The sequence below is a fragment of the Venturia canescens genome, chromosome 9 (assembly GCF_019457755.1).
Source record: "Venturia canescens isolate UGA chromosome 9, ASM1945775v1, whole genome shotgun sequence".
Classification (NCBI taxonomy): domain Eukaryota; kingdom Metazoa; phylum Arthropoda; class Insecta; order Hymenoptera; family Ichneumonidae; genus Venturia; species Venturia canescens.
Genome location: NC_057429.1, coordinates 18782967 through 18804471, shown reverse-complemented (window position 1 = coordinate 18804471; position 21505 = coordinate 18782967). Strand labels below are relative to the sequence as shown.

At 46.8% G+C, this 21505-nt stretch overlaps 1 protein-coding gene and 1 long non-coding RNA gene across 3 annotated transcripts in view; one reads left to right on the top strand and one right to left on the bottom strand.

Moving 5' to 3' along the window:
- Window positions 1-222: 222 nt before the first annotated feature.
- Window positions 223-17751, bottom strand: Tis11 (Tis11 zinc finger protein). The gene is made up of 2 exons (XM_043428192.1): window positions 16478-17751; window positions 223-2957 (listed from the first exon to the last, which is right to left on the bottom strand). Exons 1-2 carry the CDS (start codon window positions 16532-16534, stop codon window positions 1836-1838), a joined length of 1179 nt encoding a protein of 392 aa, XP_043284127.1. The 5' UTR covers window positions 16535-17751; the 3' UTR covers window positions 223-1835.
- A 390-nt stretch (window positions 17752-18141) lies between these two features.
- The window catches only part of LOC122415763 (uncharacterized), a 117569-nt gene continuing 114205 nt past the window's right edge, over window positions 18142-21505 (top strand). For both annotated transcript variants that reach the window (XR_006261970.1, XR_006261969.1), the window contains exon 1: window positions 18142-18406. This is a non-coding gene — a long non-coding RNA (uncharacterized lncRNA). The remainder of the gene's footprint in view (window positions 18407-21505) is intronic.

Sequence of the window (21505 nt, the reverse complement as noted above, 5' to 3'; positions counted from 1 at the left end):
TCGGAAAATAAGGAAAATTTTCAACGCCCTTTTTTACTCTCGATTTAATTGATTCTTTTTGATCCGCCTCATGCTCAATCTTAATTATACGAATGTGTTTACATACAGATTATAATATTCCTATTGCAATAGTTACATATCACATTTCTCATATGTTTGTTTTTCCTTATTTTCTCTTTTCAGATAAATAATTTATCGTTTTCATTCATTCGTCGAAGGGGGGGGGGGGGGGGGGGGGGGGGGGGGGAAGCGGCCTGGCAACGTTTGAATTTTACGAAATCGCCAGATTTCTCGTTCACATTGGACAAGCGGACAAATCAATCAAATGCGAATTCAAACGTTCTCGTATCGTTGTAAAATTATATTTGAGATGAAACAGTGTTATCGGAGGTGAAAAGAGAAAAATAAATGATAAATAATATAAAATGGCCGTTAAATTATCAATTCACAGACGATTCGAGAGTGGATGATCGCGTTAAATTTCGCTTTTTTTCGTGACAAATGAAAACAAAGGCATGCGCTGTTGTCTCGCAATAAACAAAACAAAAAAAAAAGAAAAAGAGAAAACGAAAAAAATCAAAGAAAAAAGAAGAAAGAAAATAAAGAAAAGAAATAACCGAAAGAATCACACACTTTTCACAGACTCTCGTTCTCACCCAAGCATTGGAAGACAATCGTAACTAATGAACTAAAGTTATTATAAATATTGTTTTCTCGTAAAATAATCATTTTCATAATCGCGTTTAACATAATTATTTGATTGTTCGGATCTCACAGAGACGCGATCCGGAGGATATTTCTAATGAATCACGTTTGTCGGTGCTCGACACGAAGAAAAACGAGTGGAAACGTAACGCAAGAGCAAAGAAAATAAAGAGTAATTTTTTTTGAAAGTTCAATGAAAATTTCTTTTGGAATATTGCAACCGTCTCACCTGCCTCGAGTCATATCGAGAGATTATCGCCAAGAGAGAGAGAGAGAGAGAGACGTCGATCGGGCGATGGAAAAACTGGTCCAACGAAACAGAGCGAAAAAATCACGCGCCTCAGCATGAAAAATGAAGGAAAGGAAAATTATACGCCGAAAGACTCGGCCCCATCGTCATTTGTGTACGCTTCATATTTCCACTCCGAACGAAGAGGAGGGCTTGCCCGCGACGTCTCTCCGCGAAATCGCATCCTCAGTCTCGCTTATGACTTAACGAGCTTAAATTCTACGTTATAAAAGAGAATGAGGACGATAAATATATAAAGAAATCATCGCGTCTTAGGACACGGAGTGCGCGCGCGACTGAAAAGTCTCGAATGTTCGTCGGAGCTTCGAATTGATATATAAAATCATTTATATCAATAATATATATATATATATATATAATATATTTATATATAAATATAACACTCGTAATGGTGATAATAATAAAATAATATTAATGATGGGATTGCGGCGAAAGAGAGATTTGATAATTAAAGTTGCGTCGAGCAATCGATCCCGAAGAAACGCTCGGTAAAAATGGGAGAAAAGCACACGGCCAAATGGACGAATAAATTCGTATGAAAGAAAGAGATTGTTGATGAACGCGCGAAAAGGTCGCGAGGGGAAGAACGAGGAGAAGAAGAGAGAGAGAGAAAATCAAGGCTGGGCTCAATGTGTAAAAAGAATCTTCGCTAACATTCGTGACGTCACTTGTTCCTTCGTTGTTTGCCCGTCTCGTGATTTAGTCTCTCCCCCGAAACTCCCGTCGAGGTTAAATCGTAAAAAGACTGGAAGGATGGTCAAGAAGGTTGGTCAATGGGAATATCGGAGCGCGGTAAATCTAACGAGAGTGTCTTCAGTATTTAGATCTTGAGATTGTCAAAGTCACCGATGGTGGAGCTGATTCTGTTGAAAACGGGGAGTCTCGACTCGGCGTTGGGCGACATTGGCGAGGGTGTCCTCGGCGCGAGGTCGTCGGCGATCGGGCTCGGCGGGCTGGGCGTGTGCCTCGTCGCGAGGAGTCCGAAATCTTGGCCGAAACTGAAAGGCGTAGTTGGCGGATTGTTGGTGGAGTCGTCGCTGAAGAAACTGGCCATCGAGTTCGTCGGGGATTGGCTCAGGCTCGAGGAGGGCGAGCCCGAGTCGCCGGTGCTGCCGAGAGAGAACGTCGGGCTGAGGTTCAAGGGCTTCGGTCTCGCTGCGCCGATAACCGAACCCGCGCTGTGGCCGAGCTGCGAGTGAATTTGTTGCTGATGGAGGTGGTGGTGATGAGTGTTTTGTTGCTGTTGCTGCTGCTGCTGCTGCTGCTGATGGGAAGCCATGCTGAGGGAATTGGTCCTGAGCAACGCCGGACTCGCGTTGTACGAGGTTTGATTGTTGCTCGATGTTTGTATGCCGAGGCTCAAGGAGGTTGTTCTCATGAGTGGTACAGCCGGAGCGGGATTGTTGGAAGCGGCGGCAGCTGCCGCGGCCGCAGCAGCGGCCGCGATCGCCTGAGGCGCTCCTCCCGTAATTTGTTCGAGTAGGCTTATGTTGAGGTTGAAACTAGCAGCGGAGTTGTTGAGCAACGGACTCAGGCCCATGATGTTTGGCTGCGTCGAGCCCAACTGGGCGCTCACTTTTTGATTGTGTATTCTCGCCTCCTCGAAATTATGGATGAAGTGACACCGCGGGCCGTAAGGGCAGAAACCAATCGTGTGAAAGGTGCGGCACAGCTCCGTTTTGTATTTCGGATGGCGAGCGAGATTACGCAGCTCGGTGTAGCCGTGGGCGAACTGACACTTGTCCCCGTACTTGCAAGCGCCGCTCTCTTCGAACGGGCGACACAACTCGGTCTTGTAACGCGACGTCGGCTCGCTCACGCTCCGGTCAAGCTTCCTATGCTGCTCGATCAGTGTCACCAACGACGTGTAACTCCGACGCAACGGCGCGTGACCGACCGTGTGACTCGATGAGGAATCCTTCGGCTTCGATGACGCGGAATTCTGCAACAACGGGAAGACTGGTCGTTAGTTATTGGCAGAGGAGACACTGCGAATGGGGCATTTCGTAGGTCGTTGGTGTTCGACACTCTACCGGCGAGGGGGGAATTAAAAGGGCTTTCTTGTCGTCCTCCTACTACCGAGCGAGCTAACCAACGCTCGCTTCCGGTCTTTAGTTTGTTCAAGGACCGCGTTGGACACTGAGACTGTTGTAGCGATGCCTCGGCCCGATTGCCGGTGCTCCAAATATTCGCAACGCACCAAATTTTCTCCGCGTTTTCCACCATTTTTTATTCTCCTCAGCCCAACGAGCTTCGAGTTTACCCCTCGATAATAAAACGGGTTTTTCCCCTCCGATCACATCCTACGACGCGTGGGGTTGCTCGAATAAAATGGCGCTACTGAGCTGCTCCGATCCCCCAATCAAAACGAGGGAGATTCGAGCAGAAAAATGGCGCAGTCTCGACTGCATTTCGCGTCCAGATTGCTCGTCGATCTTTTCGATTTGCTCCGATCAATTCATTCCTCAAAATATCCAAACACAATTTCCCTCACTTTTGTTCTCTATTTTCCCGGAAGCGAAGGGATTTATCTTGCTCGAACTCCTCGTCGTGGCCGAAGCCTCGCGTCAATGAATTCTTACGTGTGCAAATTTGGTTAAACGGACTGAGAAACGTTTGAAAAATTCCGGACATTCATCGCGGGATTGCCGTACACGAAAAGTGGGAAACACGTTCACCGATGAATGAGCCGAACTATAAACTTGGCCAGGGAACGATTTGACTAAGAAGCAAGACTCGAGGGATAACCGCTCGTGTTTATTGGACCGAATCCCTCATTAAATATTTAGGCGACGAATGGCCACGACCTTTGTTTCCATGTTCTTAAGGCGCAGAGTCACACGAAATTCTCGAAGAAGTTAAAGAAAATGAATACTTCGATTGAGAGCCCGAACTGTTCGTTGAGTCCGCTCGAATAGTTGGATCGAGGGCTTGATAGATCCATTAATAGTTTTCATCGATTACAGAAGAGCTCTAACAGCGGGGGTCACAATTTCGTACCTGGGCCAACCGCATTCGCGATGTACAAATGCCACGACAATCGTCAAAAGGGATTTTCTGGCCCTGGGAGTCCCAGGAACGCTTCCAAGACGAGGGCAAGCCTGAACGCAATCGAGGAAAAATCTTTCGGCGCGTAGGAGGCTCACGAAAACAATGGCCAGCGAGGAACCGGGGGAGAGAACCCCCTTAAATTTCTCGGGGAGCAGGTAGAGAGTCCCCTTTTCGAGAAGGGCGAGAGCAGCCCCTCCCCCCTTTCCTATCAAAAGATCAGTCCCTGGGGCTCCACGAAGCCCAATACCGAACCATAAATCCATGCTGGATTTTATGACCTTATTCGCTCGAGGTTTTGCCTTTTTTGCCCTTCTTTTCTATCCCGCTTTCCAACTCTCTACAACGAATCAAAGACCTCTTATTTTGGCCGACCGAAACTCACGATTCGGGCTCAAAAAAAAACGCTCAATTCTCCGGAATATTTCGCTAATAATCGCTTATAAAAACTTGTTTTGTCTTTTCTTTTTTATCGTAATGCCGAAATATATTCAACGCCGTTCGAAAAACAATTCAATTACATTTATCGCATTTTTATGAGGAACATCCCGAGCTCAAAATTCGATGCCGTCAATTAAAAACTTCGAAATTTCTTTACGGGCGTGCAATTAAAAACTTTCGGAGGTTGTAAAATAGGCGATAGAAAAAAACTGCACAAAGTGGCGGAGCATCCGGCCAGTCTCTCATTAGTGGAACGTTTTTGAAAGAAAAAAAACGACGACGGAATTGACCGCTGAGATAAAACGCTGAACTGTCGTTGACGGAGTTTCGATGGGAAACAAACGAGGAAACTTCATTGAGATTTTATTTATTCGAAGAGTTTTAGAATACTTGAGCACGCGATATTCTCCAGTTCAATGTCGCCCGACGACGAGGGAGCGTTTCTCGCGAGCCGCGGACACACAAGAAGCACGCGGAGCATTTGCATAGTCGATTTAATCACGATTTTTTTCAACTCGCCGGGTTATCGTTTTGTGCTTAATTTATACGAGATATCGAGCCGATTATTTCTCCCCCCTCTCCGTCGTCGCGTCGTCAAGCCTCTTGATTCTGTACGAAAGTTATTATTTGTTGGATCCGCCTGTGTGGAAAATTCCAGCGGGAACTTCGATATCGAACAATGAGAAAGCGCATTCGAATATTCTATTCCGTAAAAATCCACATGAAAATACGACTTCGATATCGCTCCGAGCGTCCAAGTGACACGATTTGAAATCGGGAGATAAAAGTGTTATCGAGCCGGAGCGAGACGCCCGAAACTCCGAACGCGAAGGTAAAAGACATTAAGTCACGTTTGACTAAAGTTTTCTGACCTCAAAATTCGGTTGAAAGTCGTAATCGTGAAAAATTGTGTAAACGGACGCGAATATTTATCGCGTGAAAAGTCGTGATCGTTGTGCAAGAATAAAAACGATTAAATGCGCCACTATCGTTCGTCGCAAATTTATCGCTTTTCGGAGAGACAACAAAACAAGAAAAACACAATAAAACAACATCTCCGTGACCTCGTTCGCGTGCTAAACAAACATTTGTACGCGCTCGATGATGCCACGAACAAAGTCACCGAAACGGATTATCTCGCGATTCGTGACGGTCGAGAAGAAAAGTGATGAAATCGAGTCAAAGGAATGATGCTCAAGTCGCATCTCAAATTCCTTCACATTTTTATCGTTTTTTTCCGCATTTTGAAACTTGTACGAGCCTGCAACGAACTTGGATCTTTTCGATCGATTTTGAAAATTTCGATCCTTCGAAAAGGAAGGACGAAATAAAAATATTCAAAAATGAAATTCCCTTGCTCAAATTAGAACGAAATCCTCGCTATTTTGAGCACCCTTCGAGTGAGCAGAGATTGAAAGTGTCAATGTGAAGAGGAAGAAGAAAAAAAGACGCGAGGAGAGAGGAAAATTTCAGAGTCAAACTTTCACCATCGGCGCCTCGAGTCGAGCTTGAAGGCCGAATGTGTACGGTCGTCCAACTCTCGTAAAATTGAAGAGTATTTTCTCAAGAGTCCAAACGCATCTATATTTATATACGAGAAAACAAAGGATGCGCGCGTGTAGAAATGAAAGTGTTTGCGTGTGTGCGAATTCGAAGTTGTAGGCAGACGGCAACGACCCGACCCAAAAATCGGCAAGCGGAGCACACACCCACTGACTTCGAAAATTGCACAATTCGTCGAACGAGGGAACGATATCACGGTCACGTTTACGCCATTTCACGCGACGAATAACAGGTCAGTCAGGCCTTCGGTGGTTTCAGTATCGTACATTTCGGGAGGAAAATATCGTCGAGAAATGGAAGATCGAAAAATTTGCATTTTCGTGGGCAAGCCTCGCTTCTTTCCAGGTTTTTCGTTCGGGCCCGGGAAATTTTGAGTATTTCTCGAATAAAAGCGACGAAGAATCGGATTCTCGATAACTTCGTTTAAAGTTTACCGTTTTTGGATGTAAAATCGCGAAGAGAATCGAGCTCGTGCGCGCGATTGGAAGAAAAAGTGTGGATGTTGGCGTCGAAGAAACCGGGCTCGAGTCTCAAAAATTCGCGATTAGCAAAGGCTCTCGAGTCGGGTGCGTTTAGAAAGGCAAAACGGTTGGTAGCCGCGGTGAAATTCGGGCTGGAATGGCCCATAGCGTCCGCGCACATGTGTATCATTAGAAATAGTTTCTCTTTCAAAGCCGGAGCACAGATCACGTGAGAGGCAGCGTAGCGTCAAAAGGTTTCCCTTTTCGGAGCAAAAGAGCGTGTCGAACCCTTTCACGTGTGCTGGCCGCGACGAGGAGAGGATTTGATTCAAGGATCGTCGACGTTTGCATTCCGATATGGAATCGCTGGGACGAAGTGAGCTCTCGACTCTTTGAGATCGTCCGAGAGAAAGAAACCGTGTAATTTTGGAGCTGAACGAGCGGAAGGAGGCTCGTGATTTCCGTTCTTTCTCGCGCCAACTCACTCGTCATTAATTCGCTGTTTATTTCTCCGCCTCGCGGTCTCAGCTCCGAGACGAACGCTCCACACAACAACCGAATCGAATCGCGGTTTTTTCGGCTCCTCTTTCCTCCTCCTTCATTTTCTTGCTCGTCGCATCGCCAAGAAAAACCATCGTCCCGTAAAAGGTTTCTTTTTTATTTTCCCTCCTTCTTTCTCTCTCGCTCTCTCGGCCAACGGAACCGTGACGACGAGCCTCGCTCCGCACGCACCGCAGGACTCTCTCGCCTGCGTGTGAGTCACATTCGTGCTGTCCTCGTCTCTATGAATATTCAGACTTTTCGGAGCAACATTTATAATAAGGAGATAACAAAGTGCGAACTGCGGATGAGGCTGTTGACCAAAGTCAGGAAACATTCGATGGGAATATTCCCGAATAACGAATGCGACGCTTCCGGTTTTCCATTTCGAGTTTTCTCAGTGTCGCTGAAGTTCGCAACGTCCGAGTCGCCAACGAAATCGTGGGAAAAAAGCCTCCGACTCCAGTAACTCTCCAATTTACAATTTCTAGTTTTCCAGCCTGCGCCGATACGTTGCGAAGCGAAAAATTGGCAAATTGCAAAGCTTTTCTCCGCGTTCGTTTCGTTCGACTCCGACGTTGCGAACTCCGCGTCGTATTTTCTCAAATTTCTAAACCGGCGAGCGACGGACGAACTTCAAAATCATTTGCCCCCAAACGAGTGCGAATCTCATAAAAATGAGGCAACTCTTAAGGCTGCATGTCGAGAATCTTTCAAGGCGACTCCCGAGAACGAGCGTGGGCGTTAAAAAATCTTTTCTTCATACCTCGGTCGAAAGTACGCACTTTCGGCCCCGATTTCAGGGCCGAAAGTTCAACATTCCTGCATTGGTAAAAAAAAAACACGCTCGCTGTGACAGCGGGAGCAAAAATTTTTCTCTGCACACCTTAGTCGAAAGATAACATTTCTGCGCTGTCAAAACTGCACGCGCTTCATTTGTCTCGGCGGGAGCAAAAACTTTTTTCTGCATTCCGAAAGGATTGACGTAATTATTTTTTTTACTTTTGACGTTTGACGTTTGAACAGATATTGCTTACGTGTTTTTTAAAAGGTTGTGTCTAGTCATCTGCAAACCGTACGAATAAGATTATGTTATTCATTCGGAAATATGTTATGGAAATGCCATATTATTTCCAAGCACTATTATCAAAACAGTACAAATCCGAACGAATAACATACATTTATCCTTCCAGATAAAATCAATGTGAAAGCCAAAAATAAAGTGACCAGGCTGATAAAATGAATATAGTCGTTCGGAATAATGATTTATTTTCAGCTTCATAGGAATGCAAATATTCATATTAATTATCTTTGCTAATATCTTGTTTTTTTGATGCCTGCCCCCCCGACCAGCAGCACTCGCTTCGCTCGTGCAGCAAATGTCGGGGGCAGGCATCAAAACATCTTCTATCGATAGTTGCGTATTTCGGAAGAAACGTACTTTCGACCGGCTATGAAGAAAAATAGTATACACCATACGGGCAGAAGTTTGATAGCCCTGAACTGCGCGTCAAATGCCCTCGGCTTCGCCTCGGGCATTGTGACGCGCAGTGCAGGAATATCAAACTTTCTGCCCTTGTGGTGTAATATACTATTTTTTTTTATCGACGCAATATTTCCGCGGGTTGAGTTCCAGGGCCTCGATCGAGCCCGCCGAACGGAACGGAGAGAATAAAAAAAAAAAGAGAGAGAAAGGGAGAAATTTTCACGAGACGAACGCGGTGTATTAGAGAAGCGAGTGATGTCGAACGGACGAGATTACGGCACTGTTACGCCGCCGGAGAGAAAGCACGTGTATTTATATGGAGATACAGACTCTCGCAGCGCGATTCCGAGCGAACAATCTTCCGTTATAAGAAAGATTAAAATGAAATGGAAACGAAGCAGGCCTACGGGAGCAGTGCGCGCTGCGAGGAAAGTAAAAGCTCTCTCCGCGGCTCGTGTGCGCGCAGCAGTGTCGAAAGAAAAATCAGGGAGTATCGTCGAGTGCCTAAGAAGTGGCACACAGTTTTGCGAGGAACATTGAAAGAAAATGATTTTTTATCGAGTTTTGTCAATTCGAGGAATCTTCGAGCGCGTTCCGACGCCTCGATTTTCATCTTGCGCGAATTACTCAGCCTTTCCTAACGATCTTCCGACAGTTTCGGATTCCGAAGACTCTCGAGGAACCAAGCACAAATTAAGGAGACCCGAGACTCTGCGGTTCGCAAGAAAAAAGCACGACGACCGTGATCTCTCGTTGTTTTCCTCCTCCCTTTGGCTTCCTTTACGTAACCAAAGGACAAGCACGCTTCGCTCAGTGATTGCGAGAATGGAAGGGAACGAGAGCGCGGAGAAGTGCACGAAAGCCCACCGGTAGTCCGGCTCGTTACACCCCGGTACTCCCTGCTCACCCCAGTTCATTCGTAACGTCCCGCCACGCACTCGTTTTTCTGTACACACGTGTTCGCTGCGCACATTCAAGGTCGAAGCTTCGGTCGCGCTAATGGAAACTCGATTTTTTCCATTTTTCGGGGTTATTTCTTCTCCTCGATCGATCATGGCTGGGAACTTCCTGGTAATATTCTCGTGTTCAATAAATGCGTGGATCGAGTCCGATCCGGAGCTTTCGAGATCCGATAAACCAAGAGTTTTTCGACCGCGTCGATTTCCAGCAGTATTTTTCGACGTTTCCAAAGAATTTTCATTCTTTGGATTTTCATTCATTTTCGACGACTTTGGAGGGTTCGCGCGATCGAAGTGAGCGATTGGAAAGCAGCTCGGACTCGGAAGGTGAGCAAAGAGCGAAGAAAACCGCTGCGGCGACGCGGGCGTTGATAAAGCGCGACGGAAAATCCGCGCCTCCGTTGTTTTTCCTCGTCGCGATGATTTAATTAGCCAGTGACAAATAACTCGAGCCCGGCGAGTTCTCGTTGGCGATTCGGCACTTGTAATAACGCTGAGAAGCTTGAGAACAAACACGAAATGAAAGCAGATTGTGAGCAGAAGAAAGAGACTTTCGCAACGTAACGCGCGCCTGTGCGAAAGTTGTTCGAGGTCGTTGAGGCGAAGGACAGTTTGTGCTCTGCTCGTAGCATGCAGCCGCGATAATTGTATTTGCGCATGTGCGCCTCTCCCTCTCGATTTCGAAAGATTCGAGGGAAGAAACAGGCTCGAGGAGGCTGCTCCTTCCGAGTCGAGTTCCTTCCCGGAGCCCGAATAGAGCGTGGGTCAAAGCGGGCGCGCATGAATCGGAGAAAATAGTATTATGAGATAGCCTCGAAAATAGCGAATCTCCGGAGAGCGAGGGAGCAAAAAGGGAAATAAAGGGACGCAAGGTGCTCGAGGACTCAGCGTCCGCTTGTTTTCCTAAAAACTCTCTCATTCATACGCGTGCACATAACGACGTGCGAGGGCACCCACCGGCAGCCTCGGCCCTTCTCGTCTGTGTCAGGTTTCTTTCACGAATATGGGAAAATTTCTCGAGCAAAGCGGCGGCCCCGGGTGCTGCGCGTACTGTGGCAAAAAGCGAGGAATAAAAATGCCCGGGGAGAGGAGAGCTCGACAAAGACCGACCACCCTTCGTGGCGTGTTGCTGTTGTTGCACGTGGCGTGCAACAGCCTCTCGTGTCTCTCTCGCTCCCTGTCTTCCCGCGAGCCGGGACAGGCCTCTGCACAATGGACGGTGCAGAGCAGAAGGAGCGAGTCTGCGCTCGAGCCTCGTTCTCTCTTTTTTCCTGCCGCTGGTGCTGTTGAGCGCTCGAAGCGAGCGGAGTACGAGAGACGAGCAACAGGTTTCCATTCGCCAGTTTCATCGGCAATCCGAGGCAGATCACAGGCTGCGAGAGTCTTTGGATTTAAAGGGAGAGAGAGAGGGGGGGGGGGGGAGAGAAAGAAAAAGCCGGAGAACCGGAGACCCTCGCGCAGCGCCCTTTTTGTCCTTGGTGTCTCCACTTTTGAGGAATACGCCAAGGGAGAGAACCTGCTGCTAATATAGATACACGTGTCGGCCTATACGGGAGTAGGCGAGTTGCGGACGAATGCGGGGCAAAATGGACCCCTCGGAGGGGAAAGAAGCGACTGTGCGCCCCCTGAGCCGACGCGGCCTCTCCTCGAAACTCCATTTTGCCAAACACTCGGATTCCCGGTTAAAGTGAAAAATCCATTTCGAATGGTTTGAGGAGATTTCGGGTGTCGCAGCGACCCGGAACTCGGAAACTCGTTGTTTGAGAATGCGAGGAGCGGAAAAACGGAGCCGGCGACTCGAGCGGGGTGAACGCGCGACCAGTGTTAATTGGACACAAATGTAAACGCCTGTCCGGCAAGTTTGATCGCGCCGATGAGGTCACCTTCGGGAACAATGAAAAGGGGCTGCTAAAATGTAAACAAAAGAACGCTTCCGAGGCTCCAGTCCGCGGCTGCGCGAACGAGCGGGTCCATTCTGCCCCACCTCGTCGGGCGACAATGAAACGTGTGTAAAAAGCGTAACCGTCCGTCTCCGCGCACTCAATGACGGTTCTTCCTACGTCACAGACCGACGTTTCACTCCGAATCGTACGAGAATTCGTGTATTTTTTTTACTGAAGGAAATAAAGAGAAATGAGAGAGAAGTTTGCTGCTCTCGCTCACGTGTATTTCATGTTTTCAATGGTTTTTCACGATCGAATAAATCTTGTGAATGAGCGTAGGCCACGCCGAGAGCGAGGGCACCGAATGGTATTAATTTCAGATCTCGAGTTCCCTCCGCTCTCCGGACATACGTCGTTTTAGGCGACAACGCTCGCGAGCGATCTCCGGACGCTCTCTCCCCCGCTTCGTCTCCTCCGCAGCTCCTTTATAACGCTTAATGAAAAGTGCGGTGGGCGTGAATCTCGGCATCGATTTACCGAGCGAGAAACGCTCGCTCGAAGAAAGTCTTCGCGCGGACGGAGTCCGCGGCTCGTGCAACGCGGCCGGGCCGCCCGAGACCGCGAGCTGGAGAAATTCCCGATGAAAGTTACGCTCGACGCGGAAGCCTGCGACCCTCGGACCATTAATTCCCCCGATTTTGCGCGATAGATCAATCGCCGATGAGGAAATCGAACCAAGTGAGAAATCACGCGCGCTAAAGGGCCCCGGAAGCCGCAAGCTTCGAAGCTCTCGGAAAATACGAGAGAACGCCTTCCCGGGGAGAGAGAGCACGACAGTCGCGCGCGAAACCAGCTGCGAGCGAACCGAGCCGGGAAATTACGAGTGGGTCCCTCGTGGGAGGACACGCCGGAAATCGCACGACGGCGAAACACGGACGGCAACGGACGACGGAGGGAGAGCGAGAAAGCGAGACTGGAAAAAGAAAAATGAACAAAAACGAATCACATTTACGTGCTTTTTCGGCTTTTTCCATAATTTTGCATCGTTTTCGTCCATTAAAATTCTTCCAACCGTTCATTTTTAACGATGGAGCTCAACGAAACTGCTCCTGAATACATAAAAATACATTGGAATCGCGTTCTCGAATCGGAACGAGCTTGTGAAAACTATCGACCGGAAGAAAACGCGAATAACGAGGTGAAATCGAGTCCAATATTCATTCGCGTTTGCTCTCCTCTTCGCACACGATCGCCAAATAAAAACGTGCGAAGGAAGCGCTCGCGTGGCTTTGTTGGACGAAGAAAGGGGGCTGGGAACGAAAATAGGCAGAAAATCGGTCAAATCGAGAGCGAAATTGATCGCGACTTGAAAAAACTCGATCTCGATAAGCTCGAACCGAGTCACCGAAGCCTCGTAATGATTCTTCGGAAATAATGAAAATCGAAGAAAAAGAGAACGAAGGTGAATTTCGTATCGTGCATTCGATGAAGCTAATTAGAGGAAATTTGAGGTGAAAGTGAAAAAAATGGTGAAACGACGAATCGATGAGTTTCGCTCAGTCCTGCTCTAATGCGAAGCCTCGATCTGCGTGCGCGCGTGTCTCTCGGTCCAGAAATAGCTGCATCTGCGATGGGTCAGAGTCCGGTCGTTCCACGATTCTTAGCGTAGGTCGTTTATCCTCGGTACACTTGTAACGTTTTCATCATAGTTTTTCGTCACGCCCAGTGACGTTTCGAGTCGCGTTAAACATGCCTTTTTTCGTGTCCGATGCGTGCGCGTGAGTCAGCGCGCGCGGTCCCGTTGTCTCTCTTTTGCTCGAGCTTAATTAATGCGCTGACTTTTCCCTCGCTTATTAATTCCGTTAAATACGAGACTAAACACTTTCCCGAGGACGTCAGACTCGGGACAGACGGGCTGAGGAGAAGCGACGTGGAAAAAGGAGCTCGGAAACAATCGAGAGTTCGCGCTTCGAGTACAGTCGGCAATAAAATTTCAGTGGAAACGAGAGGAAAACAAATTTCGTTTCAATATCTATTCGCCGATGGGATTTTTCGACTTTCGCAGGCTCGAACAATTGTTTTTCCAATCTTTTTAACCAAGAGAGCAAAGAAGCTCCCCTGGGGACGATTTTGCTCGTCAATTATTTTGTATCTCCATCGAAAGTGTTTGGAAGTGCTGAGAAAAATCGTCGAAACTCGACGAAAAGGTCACGGTCGCGTCTCCTTCGACGGGGGGACGGAAACTCCCCCGAGCGTGGGCTCCATTTCCGGTTTTTATTTTCGAGAAGACTGTACGAATCTCCGCGAGAGCGTTTTGTCCCCACGGAGAAGCCTCGATAGCCCAGGAGTTTCGTACAATTAACGTCTCGCGTCTCACAGACGAGTTTTTGCTCCCGCCAATTTTTCACTCCTGTGAATTCTCTGTTATTTGTTGTCTTTCAAGAGAGAGAAAAAAAGGGAAAGAAAAAGTTGCGCGGGAATTATTCGCACTTCGGTACGCCCCGCGCACGTACACAGATATAAATACGATTTTCAGGGAGCGGGAGAAGCCGGGTCCGAGCGAGTCGAACGCGAGAACGTTCCGCGATACGCTTCGCAGCTTTCGAGAGCGAGAACGACGCTCCGTGCACTTAAATATTTATAATCGTTGATTCTGCGTCGTTCTTTTTCCCTCCGCAGCAGCGTTACGCTGTCAATTTTTGTTTCTAAACCTCCCGTCGACTTTGCGAGGAGGAACGAAAATCGTGAAAGCAGAAATTCGAAAAGATTTGCAATGCTTTCAAAGCGTTTCTTTATTTTTCGTTATTATCCCTGTTTCGGAGTCATTACTCAATCAGGGGAAATGAAGTGAAGGATTTTCGAGCCTCTGACGCGAGGCGAGTTCCGTTTGCACTCTCGAAAGCCTCGTCAACGATGTTTAACCTAAAAACGGCCAATTTCCATCGTCATTCGTTTCGCGAACTTCGAAACCGTGAAATTGCCGTTGCGGAAACAAAAATTCACGTTTCCCTACATTTCCATATTAAAACTGAAATTTTAGGTTGCAGAAACTCGGCGATTTTATAAATTGAAGGAAAAAACAAAGGGCCAAAAAAGTTTTGACGGATTTCAGCCGGGATTCAATGACCCTGTCACTTTTTTGACAATATTAAAACTCAATTATTCCGTCATTTTTCCAGCTGCTTCGTCAATACTTTGCTCCTTAAAAATCAATTATTTAGTCGTTACAATATTCCGCAGGCATTTAAAGTGTCAAAAATCCGTAGGATGTTTTCCACACTTCTATTGAATCGTAGGAAAAAAATAAACAAACAAAAACAACCTCGAAAGATCAATCGTCGCGCACGGTCAAAAGTGCCGCGTTCAAACGCGATGATCGAGAGAGTTTGTGTTTGGGAGTTGGTTCGCGCGGGTCTCGTACCACGCGGTGCCACTCACGAGACTACGCCGCGCTGCATAGATGTCCGATATACGTGTAACACGATTGAGGGATCGACATGTTAATTGTGAGTGAAAATAAAAAGCGCGCGAGTGCGTTTACGGAGTGGATGAAATAATTCGTACGAGCGTGAAAACGAAAGCAAAACTGACCTGTGGAATGAAAGAAAGGGTGCGCGCCTTTTCCTGCGTGATTTTCGACCGTCAAAAAAGTCCTGGCAGAGCATAAAAAGCGCGCGAAGCCGGAGCGTCGACGCGACGATTTGGGGAATCGATAAAGCGGACTAAAAACGTGAAACTATTCAGCGGAGAATCGATTAGACTTTTATGGAGCGATGGAGAGAAAAAAATAAATAAAAATAATGCTCGGAGCCGCCTTCGAGAGGCGAAACTTCCACGCTGGCGCGCGAAGCGACACGGGACGGACGGAGAGAAACGAAAACCTTGCGGGGAACGAGGCGAGGCGAGCACTGTTTCGATGATAAAAGTTTCCTTGGGCGAGAGAGGCTCACTGTGTTTATGATCGACGTCGCCATATTTTATGTTCACACTTGTCCCGTACATTGTATTTTATTTATGTGATTATCGATATATAAGCATACGCGCGCGTGTGTGTACGGCGAATGGGATAGGACGAAATCGAACGTACCGAAATGTCGACACGTAAACACTGCGCTCTCGGTTTCGAGCTTTGTTTCGTTCCATGTATAGCCTCTCGTCAACGCTTCGGAAATAGCACGGAAAATTTCCAGTCGCATCCTATTTCTGACATTTTCTTCGTCGACGAAACCTTCGACAAGGTCAAACGTGTACAACGACTTTGACCTCCATTTTTCGATAATTCTAAACGTCACTTTTCGAAGGAACGGGCATTCGGGAGACATTTTGTCTCGTGGATCAAAACGAAGTTCCTACTTTAGCGAGTAACAGACTTTAATCGAGCAAGAAAATTTGCGGCAACTCTGACTAAATTTTGATTCGTCGATGTTTCTCAAATTTGCAACATTGTAGAGTTACTTCAGTCTCTTATGAGTGTAAACTCGGATAACTTCGTTAATTGTTGCTCTCAATTCTTCAATTGTTGTTAAATTCCTTCTTCGAATTCGGAATGTCTTGTAAAATATTTCAAACATTATTTACAATATTTGGTCAACAATTTGATGCAATAATCGAACAACTTCTTCGTACATCGAGTGTCAAAACGAGAAATTATTTCGCAAGCATCGCAACGATTCGATAACTCCAACTTCCAAACGTTACTCCGACCACGGAAAAATTAAAAGAAAAAAAATGCCAACGATTCCGTACAATTTTGGATTCCATCGAAGCACAAATCCCTTTGAGTTACTCAATTTTTATCCATAACGAAACGAAATTCACGAGGGAAGCTAAATCTCTCGCGTTAGTGACAAATAAGTAGTTTAATAGTCAATTTATTTCCCATCAATTCGAGTTGAAGTCAAATTATTGCTTTTTCGGAGGAATTTAAAAGATGGAAATGTCAGAAAAAGTTATTCAAGAACGGAGTACGATAAAAAGCACTGAATAATAATAATAATAATGCTGATAACATTCCAGTATGGAGTAAAACGAGCGAATGTTCAAAAGCGATTTGTCAAACGCTGAAACGAAAGAATTTTTACCTTAAAGAGATGCTCGTTGCACTCGAAATTGGGACTGCTCATGACGGCGGTAGACATGTTTATAAAATGATAGTAATTTTAGAAATGAAAAAATTCCGCACAAAGAAACACTCGTGCAACTTGATCTCGTTCTAAAACTCGTTTAGCTGGTATATTTGGAATATTTTAAATCGCAGGAATAACGCGGAGCACTTTTTTACGAACGTAATTATTATTCACTTTGATTTCTCCCTTATTTTTCCGTTGTGTTTCGGAAAAGTGGAGCGCACACGTTTTTTTCTCTACAGTACTGTAAGGATCGTCGCACAGCTTTGTCTCGTCAGCACGAAGTTAAAACTCTGGTATTGGCACGTTGTTAATGAAAACGTAAAATGGAGAGTTTGTAAATTGATCCACGTTTGTTGTAGCCGTTAACACCGATGATGATAATAATGAAAACAATATGAGCGATATTGAAGGGAGAAAAACAATGAAACTTCGCGAAACACAAAAACTGCCACTTTCGATAATGTGAAGAATATTCTCTTCGAAGCGCGCCCTCTGTGTCGTAGATCTGACTCAGAATATTGAGAAATCCAGGATTCGCTCGACGAGGTTTGTCGCGCTCGCGTCTTCACCGGAGAATTTATTGTTTGGTAATAACCACGCGATTGTGCGTGAAAAATTAGACGATCTTGAAGCCGAAGAAAAAAGAAACTGGAAATCGATCGTCGAGTGTGGAATCGCGAAGCGATCGGAACTTTCTCGACGTTGTTTCAACGACGACAAAAAAAGCCAGTTGTGCTTTCTTCTTTCAATTCGGTTTCGAGTACGCTTGAATGTGGTGTCTTCGCACGTTCAACCGCGTGCAGCTCGCTAATTCGCAAGACGTTCACAAGTGCGAACACGTTTCCAGATTCTCCAATCCGTAGAAAAAAAACACGATTTCCGAAACTTGGCACTTTTTTGCGTTCTCACGCACGCTTGTGTTGTTTCATTGGATTTTTAATTCGTTCAATCTTATATCGTGTTCTTGTTCTCTTTGTGCGTGTCTTCTCGGTCTATCGTATCACGATCTATCGCGCATCTCACGTCTAGTCCGAGCTTCTGTCGTATTTTTCTTTTTAAATATTTAAATGATTTCGATTAACGGATTGCGCTTTCTTTCGAAGCTTGTTATTTATACTGTTATCATCGAATTTTATATTCTACGGTCCCGCAAACTCCGACTATCCGATAAGCTCGTCGCGATGACGATGTTACAAGAAAGGCGTCCGAGAGGTGACTGACGATCTTGTGCTCTCTCGGAACCGGCGTGAGAGGCCAAAACAGCTAGTTTGCCTGTAAGTGCGCGTATGTTTCTCCGCCTTTGTTCGTGTGCGTGTGTTCGGTGCGAGAGAGGAGGCGCCAAGCGTCCGTGGCCAATCAGCAGTCTCGTTCTGCCGGCAACTCTTTCTCTCTCTCTCTTTCTCGCGCCCCCCACCACGATCTCGCTTTTGCCCGCTCTACCGGGAAGCGAGCGAGTGTATCGGCAGCGGAGCCGCTGCGTATGAGTCGTCGTTCTTCGTTCGTGCACAGCGTTCCCCTTCTTCCCTCTCGCTCTTCCGCGCGCCCTCGCACACCCTCGTAAACTTGGCAACGTCGAGCGGGCGATACCAGTGCGCGCGCGCGAGAGAGAGAAAGAGAGTCGAGATAAAGCGACGAAGAAAAAGAGATCCGCAGGCTTTGTGATTCGCAGCGAGCGTGAAAATACATTTTGCTTTGCCAATTTTTATTTTCTCTTTCATTCTTTTTCTCTTGTACTTGAGGCCAAAAACACTTGACCAACAGCAGGATCACGTGACCTCGGAAAAAAACGGCTCTTTTCGTTTTCCTTTCATATTTTCGAGTTTTTGTTTTTTCTTCGCGTTAAACGGACCTCGCGCAGTACACCTCGGACGGAACAAAATCGTGCGTATTTCAAAGCCTCGTTGTTGCTCACGCCGTTTCTTTTTTCTCCCTCAAAAAGTGACTTTTACTACAAACATTTTTTTCTTTCTTACCAGTTTCTTCATAGACAAGCTTTATCGTATGGCGAAGCGATTCGAGTGTTCCTCTCGCGATTTCAATATCGGTCTACGCACGTTTTATCTCGAATCCTTTTTTCGAGCCCCGAAGCTAAATTTCGGTGTACCGTTACATTCGTTTTTTCTACTCGGTACATAAACTTTCACAGTAACATTTCAATTCCCTTACAATTCTCAACGTGAAATCTAAAAAATACTTTTTCACTGGTCTTTTTTCACTCCGAATGAAAACGTTACCGCAAAATAATCAAACTGGCGGAACGCACTCGCATCCGGAGATTTTCGTTTTCATATTTCATTACGAAAAAGTTCGTTCAATAACTTCGTTCTCACACTCCCATATGGGAGAGAGTGTGCGTTGGTAAAAAAGCTCATAGCTTCGCAGCGCAAGTAACGTTACGATGAGAAAACATCTTGAAAGTGAAACTGTGTATAAAGTTTTTTCTTTTTGCTTCTCGTTTTCGTCTCTTCTTTCCTGCACTTTTAACTCGAGGAATGGAACACGAGGTTTATGGTCTCGAGCAGGGGGGCGTTGAAGTTTAATCGTGATACCGAGCCTCCCCCCCCCCCCCCCCCGCCCCACTTCCCCCTTCTTTTCCCTCTTTATTTCTCTTTCTCCCTCGATCTCACAGCAGAGAGAGAGCAGCGGAGAAAATAATAGTAATATTGCTATTATAAGCGGAGGCTTCGTGTGACCCTCTGCTCGCGGAAAGAGCCGAGAGAGAGAGAGAGAGAGCGAGTAAAGCGGAGAGAAGGTAAAGGCAAAAAACGAGTCCGAGGCGAAAGGCGTGCATCGGGGGACAGCGTCGAGTCGAATTTTTCGTTTATTTATCATTTTTCAACACGATCAATCTCGTAATTACATAATTCCAAGTCGCTTTGAAAGTTTTAACGATTTTTCACGAAACTATAGAAATACTTGAAAAGAAAGGTGAGCCCGGTCGAGGACGGAGATGAAAACAAAGCGAATCGCGCTGTCCCTCCGACTCCGGCGTCCGTTCCCCCTCGCTCCGTTGACCTTCAAAATATTCATCGAATCGCTCGAGGCCCCGGAGAGAAAAATCCTCCGAAAAAATAGTCAATATTTTCGTAACCTCGAACGACCACTCAACTTTTTTCCCCCCATCCAAATACAGTTATTCGACGGAGAAAAAATGCCCATTTTCTCATCATTCCATTTCGCAATTTATCGTCGACAATGCTTTCGTCAATTTCACTCCCCCCGCCTCCTCCATACTCGCACATAAATAACACGAGCATAAACTCGAGTCTCTCGACTCCCCGATCTCCGAAGCGAGCGTAGATACACACGCAGTGACCGATCGCGAGGAAAATTACTCTCGACGCTCACCTTCCTACACACACAAAATTCTACGTGCGCACACACTGAGGCACACACGCTCGAGCTAAGAAGTTGTTCGGGGGCAGGCGACTCGGAACGACTTGTGGCGGCCATCGACACAACCGCTCCCCGGAACCCCTTCCACCCTCGGCGGACGCTCGCATGAATGAAGACTCCTATTCATGCGCTCTCGACTCTCTCGCTCTCCCGCTTCGCTCCCCCCCCTCTCGACGCCCCTCGCGCAGTCCGCACAGTTCTCCTTACAAAATAGTTATTGTCGATGCTTATTATTGTTTCGATCGTCCTCGGTTATTGCCCGTAGATTGAGACACTCGCCGAGCAACGTGCGCTGCCGTTATTCTCCTCTTACGCCTCCTTTTCGTACCATTTTTTTTCACTCCTCCTTTCATTACTTTGCGCTTTAATAAATCAACCTCTCCCGTGAATTTTTCCGCACCGTGGTTTTCCTCGAATTACGCTCCTCGAGCGACTTTTATTTCTTCCGAGATTTTGACACTTGCGCGACTCGCCGCGCCGGCAACTCTCGGAGAATCTCGCGGAGCACCGACTACCGCGAACGGACCGAGGAGTTTTCGGAATTGCAGAATCATCGGCGAGCTCACGGACGCCTCTCGAGCCTCCGACTCGCTCCGATCTCGAGTCCTGGAGGGAATTGATTCGTCGAAAACGGCGCATCGGAAAGCACTCGAAAAATACTGGCCCGATATTTCGCTCGGTAATTCGTCGAAGGGAATGAACATTTTTCAATCTTTACTTTACACACGAAACCCATTTATTTCCGTGTGTCGAGGCCGCTTCGGCGTTGCTCGCGCGAGGGACAAACGCGCGGCTGAATTTACCTTGCCCACGATTCTCATTCGGAGGAAGACACGTTTCGCAGGCGAGGGAATAAAAAGCGAGGGCGATCGAAGAGCCCAAAAATTCGGGGCTCCGAGGCCTCCGGGAGTTTCGTGTTTGTTTTTCGGCCAACTTTTCCATAGATTTCGATCGATGTTCAAAGCTTGAGTCGCGTTCTTGAACGTGTTTGTTTTCCTCTCGATATTGATCGACCTTCGCTCGGTCGAAAAAACTCTTCAATTCTGGAATTCTTCAGCAGACTGATAAAAACCGATTTCTGTGCTCGTTGGCAAACAAAATTTCGATTCGAGACAATCCAAATTCGAGTTTCTCCCAAAACATGAAAAATTATTGAACTTTTTGGGAAAAAGTCGCACGAATTGGACCTCGCTAGCATGTTTTTCGCCGGGGAGTAAAAACTTTCGTGGACTCGCTCGTTTACGCGTCGTTCGCGACCTTTCCTATCGCCTTGTTAAATTTAGTGGCACGAGATTGCGAAGGGCGTCGAAGGGAGAAACGGCCCGGACGGGGTCCGGTGCGAGGGCGTGTTGAGCGTGTGACCAAAAGGAGGATAAACGATCGAGAATTTTTCTCTATTTATAGACGAACGCGAGGCCCCGATGCGCCCGTATATGCTGTCGTGAAATGCCGTGACAGATTTAATTGGACGTACGCGTCGAGCCACGTGACTCCGAACGAAATTTCTCGTGCGGGAGCGAAGATTTTACGTTTCGCTCGAGCAACTCCTCTCGTAAATTAACCTCGACGATGCGCACGCTTTTT